General features: G+C 42.3%; 1 protein-coding gene across 6 annotated transcripts in view; it reads right to left on the minus strand.

Moving 5' to 3' along the window:
- The window catches only part of cyc (basic helix-loop-helix ARNT-like protein cyc), a 22,996-nt gene that overhangs the window by 12,898 nt on the left and 1,839 nt on the right, over nucleotides 1-8,259 (minus strand). For 5 of the 6 annotated variants that reach the window (XR_003389853.1, XM_018034068.2, XM_026818191.1 and 2 more), the window contains exons 2-3: nucleotides 5,441-5,870; nucleotides 1,083-1,511 (exon numbers count right to left, since the gene is read on the minus strand). Coding sequence is in view for 5 of the 6 variants with exons in the window: in XM_018034068.2 (XP_017889557.1) it covers nucleotides 1,083-1,511; nucleotides 5,441-5,870 (859 nt within the window). In the remaining variant the exon portion in view is untranslated. The remainder of the gene's footprint in view (nucleotides 1-1,082; nucleotides 1,512-5,440; nucleotides 5,871-8,259) is intronic. The other variant, XM_026818193.1, reaches the window with a different exon arrangement.

Raw genomic sequence — 8,259 nt, forward strand, 5'->3', positions numbered from 1 at the left:
GGAAAAAACGAAAATTTCGCAAAATCTGAAGGGGTACCCCTTGGAAAAATCTCGGAAAAATCGAAAATTTTTTTTTTGTTGTTTATTATTAGCAATGTTCTTCCGACGTCTGATTTGTTTTTAAAAAATGCGTTTCTAAAGTGCATAAACTTTTGGGATTGACTGTATAGCCAATACATCCTTAAATTCGACATTCGTTTCTTATTACATTTATTGTACGAATGTTTCGATGGAAATGAGCATGGGCTCGAGAACTCCGCGCGTGGAATAATAATTGAGGAAGACCTACCCGAGCCCTGAAACGTTAAGAAACCAAGTACCACTGAAACAGTTTCTTCGAGTACAAGGGGCGTTTACCCCTTTGACAGAGAATTTCCGTAAGTTCGACTCGAGTATAGCTTCTCATATTTATTCTTTCGAAACGTTGTTTGTGAATCTCACGATTTCCATATGTATCTTGCAGACTAATCGAGTGTGACGTGAAGAATAAGTAAAGGCTCGAAGCACGAGGCCAAAGACTTTGTCCCGATCGATTTAAATCGCAGTTTAGTTAGTTCAGAGACGTGAAATTGGTTAGATTCCGGTCAGAGGTAATGAAGGCGTAGCAATTTCGACCAGCCGGCTCCCGGGAGACGGAAATCTTCGGTTCTGTTAATGATTAAGTTAACCCTTTGAGCGAGTAACCGACACCTTTGATTGGTAATTACTTGTTCGTTTAACAAGAACCGGGGCGTCGGCGAGGGACAGGGTGAGGGCGCGGGCCAGAAAGATGTTTGTAGACGGAAATGTCACTTCTGAATGCATTTCGGTGGCTTCGTTCGCGACGACGAGGCGTTCTACCGCCGCTCGAGTGCCGCGTTGATGTATGTAATACCTGTACGACTTCCACCTACGCCCCGAACTGGTTTTGTGCGGAACAGAGTGGTTAGTCGATTATATTTTGCCGCGGCATTATCTCGATAGAACCGTTTTTCGAATGTCGAAAAACGTTCACCGCAGATTCTTACGCATAATGAAACGTTTGTGAATTCAAGATGATTCGATCGTCTCGACGTGCATGGAACTTCTCGTGTTGAACGTACTGGCAAGAAAGCTTGCGCTTTTTCGACACGGTGACGAATTCCTCGGAGGTGTCGGTGGCTTGGCCGTGGCTCGGTGTGGTCGAGGTGCTACGCTGGTGGTGATGATGGTGGTGATGATGGTGTTGACGGTAGTGATGGCCGGGGGCGGGCGCCTGCTCGGGGACCATCGTGGAGGGTGTCTCCATGTGCGGGGGCGGTTCAGCCCCCGTTACGACCTGCGGGGTGGTTTCGTTGGTGGTGGTCGGGGTGGCGATGGTAAGGGTGGTCGCGCCAGTGGTGCTCGGGGCGGCGGTGGTTCCGTTGTTGCTGTTGCTGGCGGGGGTTGGAGTCAGGCTGAGACCTTCGCCACCCCCCGCCGAGGCGCCGGTTACTTTTCCCACCCCCGATCCCGTACCTATATCGCCGAAGTAAACCGTGGGACACGAACTTCTGTAATGACAACAAAATCGACCGATTTCTAATCATTGTAACAAAAGGAATGTTTCATCTGTGGAATTAATAGTCAGTTTTCGATCGAATTTGGTATACCGTTGGACGAAGCTTTTAAAAAGGCGTGACTGACTTCTCAGAAAGTGAGGGTACTTAAGAAACCAGTCATTAAATAATTTATTTTTGCGTCTCATGAGGAGTTAATCACTTCTTGCCAAGTTTGGATATAAAACCGGTAGCGAGGTGTTTGCCTGTTGATAAACAAGATGCAAATCTGCAACCAGTTTTAGTACAATAAAGAAGGAATCCAGGCACGTAGCATACACAACGCAGATATTTGATTAATGCAATTTTTACAGCGACAGGATTTAACGCAAACTGGTTTTTCGCTTACAAGTGCCTTTTCATGTTCTCGATTAATTGACACGCTCAAACGTTATTTCGAGAACTATTGTAAACCAGCTAATCATAATTTGGATACCGTCGAATCGTCGTCGACGATGTTCGAACCTGATTCCTGGCTCGCGTCTTACAAATTCGTTGGATGAAAATTAATTGACACGAAACGGAGTCGTTTCCGAGAAACTCGTTCCAAAGGTTTCAGCCGATATGTCAAAGAAAACGTCACCAAGTACATAATTATTACGTAAGCGTGACACTTGCGGCAACGATTATCCTATCTTTTAATTGCGCTCTGATCACGATTACGATTCTATGAGAATGATTTTTCTTTCTCTTACCGCTTATCGTGCATTATACAAACAAAAAAGATAATGATTTAATTTTAGCAAGAAATATCGGGACATAAATAATTGCAACGGTTCACGTGAAACTATGAACAAAATGTCAATGCGGTCACGTAACGCGTAACTGATTGAAAAATATTTCCGAAGGTTCATTAGACTCAGATTACATCGACTAAAATTTTCTCGAAACTGATACCGCCGGTAAATAGCAACCGAGATCATGCACGATGGCGAAAGAATCGAACGTGCCAGCAGCAGCCAGACCGATCTGCAATAAAATGTATGCTCGTTCCTCGATACATTTTTTTCTTCTATGAACGATACCAACCCATTTCCTTACAATGTTCCCTTCACGGTTCACCGGGTATCGAGTTTTTCTTCACAATACTTCTACTCACTGTTTCTCGGTGCACGCGTAAGAGCTGATAACGCGGTTTTTCTTCGACGGTTTATCGTTTATGTTCTACTATAATTACAGCGCCTTCGAATTATTTAATAGTGGTATTAGATTCGAAAATTGCAGCATCGTTGCACCACGGTATCTACCGTGTGTTATGTAATTTATAGTTATATCAGAATTAGTACAGGTAATAATCGCGAATACCTTGTTATTGGCGTCTCCTGTTCGATAGAAGAACAAGACCTAGTTCTTCCGTTTCACAATTTCATACGAATGCTTTCAAACGATATTCCTTTTCCTTATCAACTTTACGTAACGTATCCTCTTTGCTACAAAACGTGTCAATTTTTATATCACATCGAACGATGTAAAAATAAAATCGTAAGAAGACGTCTTTATTAGTTTCCCGGAAACGTGTAACGATTTGTTGTTTTCAATTACGGTTTGTAATGGCGGCGACGATTTCGAGAACGACTTTCCGACTTAAAGATGTGACGAAGGTCGCATGCACACATACTATCTAAGCGAGCCGCCGAGTATGAGTAGTTCCGTATATTATGATGTAACCCACACGATTAGCGTAATTCTATTTATTCATAGATACGTCAGTGCACGCGACGTTCCTGGTATCACGCTCCACACGTATGCACACACCGAGAAGCATTACGCCTTTTGCAACGGTGGCAAAATTTACGTGCCATGCTTCCTCGCGTCTCGAGACCGAAGATCATGTTTTTTGCATGAGAAGAAACATTATTTCTTTTTCTCTTTTAATTAACCGCCGTCAACAGCGATCATTCATGATTTAAATTCGCCTGATTTTATAGATTTAAATTCGCGCGATTTTATAGATTTAAATTCGCGCGATTTTATAGATTTAAATTCGCGCGATTTTATAGATTTAAATTCGCGCGATTTTATAGATTTAAATTCCCTTTCTATATTTTTTATAAATTAAAGAATGATAGATTAATATTCTTTCCTATTTATTTTCGATGAGCGACGGAGCAGACCTTCTGTCGAAATACCTTGAGAAGAAATCTATTGACCAGTCGCGAAAACGTAATTTAAAAGGAACTTCAGTGAAACCGCAAAGAGTTGGCGATATCGGTCCGTCTCTGATTCCTCTATTAAGAGAATATTCAATCGCGTACATCTCCCGTACGTCATCGGATTAAGAAATGTGCACGTACGAGCCGTTACGTAATCCTACGAAGATTGTGGGAAGAACTTTAGCTACTGCATTTCATCCATGTTTTTCCTGATCGTGAAACTCGGCACGATATTGGCGTTCACTGCTCGATCAATTTATTGTTTTTCCATTGTCCGTTTTTCTTCCATACTTTCCCTTTACATAATGTTATTACGGTCATTTTCGTATTACGTGTTTCGTAGCTGGAACGCTGCGACGTGCATCTTTTATTTGCTCATCGTTACTCGTGCTGGTAATTAAACGATTGCATTGTTGCGGCATCGTCATAAACCGTAATAACGGAGGAATGACTTGGTCTCGCGTTTAATCGAGCCGGTGACTTTTACCGAGGAAAATTTCTCAAACTAATCCCCATCGACATTTCCATGTTTTCACAATCTGTACGCAATCGACCGATTAGACGTACGAGAAAAATTCGCACGTGCTGGAGAAAATCGAAGAAGCACCCATGTGTGCTCGTCGGTAACCCGTGCCATTTACCTGTCAGCACGTGAACTTCGGGCATATTTGATCTTTTACGCCACGAGATCATCATTCATCCCAATGAATAATTGCAGAATTAACAGCGACGTCCTCCCTCTCGAGGGAATACAAAAAACCGGATTAATAGTATGCTAAAACTTAGCCACGTGTACTCGTGTTTTATCAAATTGTAATTCTTCATAATTCCCAAAACTTTTAAAATCCTTCCTTCGATGCATCGTGCAGGATTTGTTCAATACGAACGAGTTCAGAAGCGAAGAAAGTCAGCCGTAGGGCAGTGCATTGCGCCACACGGCAGTTTTCTCCAGCTAAACTTGGAAGCGTGTGTACGCGAGCAATTATTATTAAAAGACCGTTCGATGTCTGGCGGCGCGGAAAGACTCGTTCGATTTTCTTGCGTTACGTATCGATCTTGAAACACGCCGACGTTGATATCTATCCATCGGATCATTTTAACAATTTCTGAGTTTCACCTTTATGGTTGAAAGAGCGTTTCTTTGAGGCTAGTAAAATATACAGGCTGTGAATTCTATTTTATGATCGATGCATTATGCTCTAAAAGAATTATCGAATGGATGAAAATCGTCTTTCATTGATGTTTTGGATTTTGCAGAAATAAGATTAAAATTCGTGATCAATGATAGCCGAGTGTAGTCTCTTCGAGCGGGTAGTTAGCGACAATTACGCGGAGATCCTGAAGCAGGAATGTCCAATGGAAATTGCGAGGACTAATGAGGTCACGTGCCGATTCAAGGCTAGCCAATAAACAGGAATAATCGTCTTATTACATTGTACGCGTTACATCATAATCCTGAACCATTTTTTCCTATCGACTCGCCGCTCAGCTCATCGATCTCATCGCAATTACCATCAATAAAAAGCAACGACATTGAAAAAAACATCGAATCGACAGAGGCAACGAGAAACGAATTTTAACATTGAACTTTGAAAGGTGTTCTCCGTCGCAAAGACGAGGAGGACTCCCAAGTGAATTACGGCCGAGTTTCTTCTCAACGACGACGCCCGGTTGATCGTGTAACAAAGGACAACTCAAGAGACATGAACGCATTGGTTTATTTTCACTTACTCTTGAACAGCCGACAGATTATAGTAACTCCGTTGTTGCTGGTGATAGAGCTGGGCGCCAGACACCTGGCCCCCGCGATGCTCGTCGTGGACGTGATGCTCTTGATGGATCCGAGGCTGAAGCTCCTCCAACGAGATGAACTCCTGAGGTTCCTGTCCCGGATGGAGGAGCTGCGTGTAACTCTGTGCCATTTCTTGGGCCACCATCTCCTGTTCCGGTGGTCCACGAAAGCACAGCAGATCTTCCAGCTCCTCCCCCCGACGTTGCTGATACTGTTGCTGTTGCTGCTGTTGCTGCCGAGACTGTTCTTGACGCTGGTAACGCTGGCTAACCGGCTGATGTTGATGGACGGCACTCACGCAGGTGCCATCGCCGACCACAACGTCGTTCTCCACGACACCACCGCTATCTGGCAGTAATCCACCCTCGTCTGAGGAAACCGTCGTTTCGTTTACCACGCGGGATCGATCACGCGATTTAATTCGGTTGCAACGCGCGAACGAGTCCAAGACGAAACTAATTTTCTTACATTCCAGCCGGACATGACTTTCGAGCCGGAGTTTCATGCTCGGTGATCAATCGGAAACGAGCGGATGAATTCATTTAATAAACTGCGAATCATTCTCATTGTAAACGAAGTAAAAGAGTAATTGTAACGATAGAATAATCATCGATGTGGCACTAATCAACCGGGACTTATCACAGATTGTGTACCGAGCTCTTTCTTAGAATCACTGAGAGATTTCGCGTATTACGAGACTTGATAAGATCCGCAATTATGATACACCAGACAGGTAATTATTCATCAGCGCCAGGATGGAAAAGACGACTTTCTAACCCGTTGACCTCGTATTTAAAATTTTCATCGATTCATGATAAATGTGCTTATCGTCACCGGATTTGTCGTCGTGGCGGACGCAGACGTGTTAATGAAAAATTAACGATTCGATGTATGCTACGCGCGACATTGTCAGTCGCGACCACTTACACGTGTTTTTTCATACACGTTCTATGTTACTAATGAAAGTGAAATGAACAAAGCGTCATGTCTAAATGATCGTTCGAGTGAAAACGAGTTACCGTGAAACGGCTAGTGGATTATTGAAAAATAGAAGCAATTAAACTGGAGCATAATGCGTGTCAGCGCTTTATTACCAACAACAAAAAATATCGATACCGTACCGGCAGTCTTACAATCACGCAATTATGTAAAAGTAATTATAGGAGTGCAAAAATATCGCTGAAAGCTACGCGCGGCTTAATTCGAAAATCGATGCGAGACAATGACACTATTCTTGACGAAAATAAGCTTGAATCTGGCAGTGCCTTCAGCGGATTAAAAGGGTTAATAAAAACAGGTTTAGAGTCGAAAGAGTAGAATAGGAGAATTCTTACGTAATAATTTTTATGTAGAAAGAAAGCCGTTGTGTTGACCTTAATAACTTTCAATGAAAATCTACCGTAGAAGACGACTGGGTAATTAATTGTTCGACTATTTTGCGCAAGCATCTAATCCTAATGGTATTTGAGAGTTTAATCCACATGTGCCGAACGAATCGAAGAACACGAAAACCTGATCCACTCCTTTGATCAATGAAAATTTCTCGAGGTAATTAAATTTCCACGGTGTCCCGTGATTATGCGAAGACAACGGTATCGGAATAATTAGCTGGCGGTCGGGTAATATATTGGCCCATGGCGAATGGTACGACCATTAATTGCGCATTGCCGGCTGACAGACAATTTCGTATTTTTATGATATTTCCGCGCACGTGTTCTAAACGTTGCGAGAGCGCACTGACCCTAAGAATCTCTCGACGATGCGCGATGTTATAATACTCAACGCTGTCTCCGTTCTTTCTCATTCACTCTACTTGGCACGTGTCTCGAGAAACTCAACGAAGTTTTCAGAAAACTTGCACAAACGTGATGCAAATGAGAATGAACGTACGTAGTAACGTAGTATTTTGTCTAATAAGAGACTGTCGTACGGTCAAGGATCGTTTAAAAATATTTCCAATTCTGATCTCGCGTAGCCGAGGCTCTCCACGCGGGGAAAGCAGCGTTCGAATTATGTAACAAAAAATTATACCGTCAGGCGGGAATCGGTAAAATAGCGAAAGTCGATCGGTTAAGGAGAAACGAGATCAATCGATCGACGTTCGTGTATAAATTAAAATCTGTCGAGCCAAAATGTTCTGTACGAGATCATTAAAGATCGCGGGTTGCGTAACGCTAAATTCATTCAGCGCATTAAGATCGTGAATCAACAATAATAATCATCCCTTGGCTGGGAATTATGATCTCGTAATGACCAGTATCGTAAGCAAAATGCATTAGGAACGAATTACTTCTTCATTCTAATAAGAGATTCGCGTCGTTACAAATATTACTCTAAATATTGGTCGTTTCAGGTAATTTATAATTTCGCATTTAAAGAAACGCACTCGCTTATTAAATTACACTTACTAACGAGTGGCGTGATTACGAGGTTGTCTTTTAAGGGAAACTTTAGTGGAATTGAAATTGGAATACGCAGATGGATGTTTAATTAATACGTCATGTAACAACAGAAAAATAACGGAAATGGAACGTGCGTAGAATTGTAACGCTTTAACCCTTTATCTGCGTTCGTATTATCAACGCAGGATTAATTTATCAAGCGCGTCAAACTGAAAACAATTAATGAATGTCACATTATCGCACAGTTGTTTTTTAAGGATGTATTGGCTATACAGTCAATCCCAAAAGTTGATGCACTTTAGAAACGCATTTTTTAAAAAGAAATCAGACGTCGGAAGAATATTGCTAATAAAAAA

Source organism: Ceratina calcarata, unplaced genomic scaffold (genome assembly GCF_001652005.2).
Source record: "Ceratina calcarata isolate Rehan_Ccalc_2016 unplaced genomic scaffold, ASM165200v1 scaffold78.2, whole genome shotgun sequence".
NCBI lineage: Eukaryota > Metazoa > Arthropoda > Insecta > Hymenoptera > Apidae > Ceratina > Ceratina calcarata.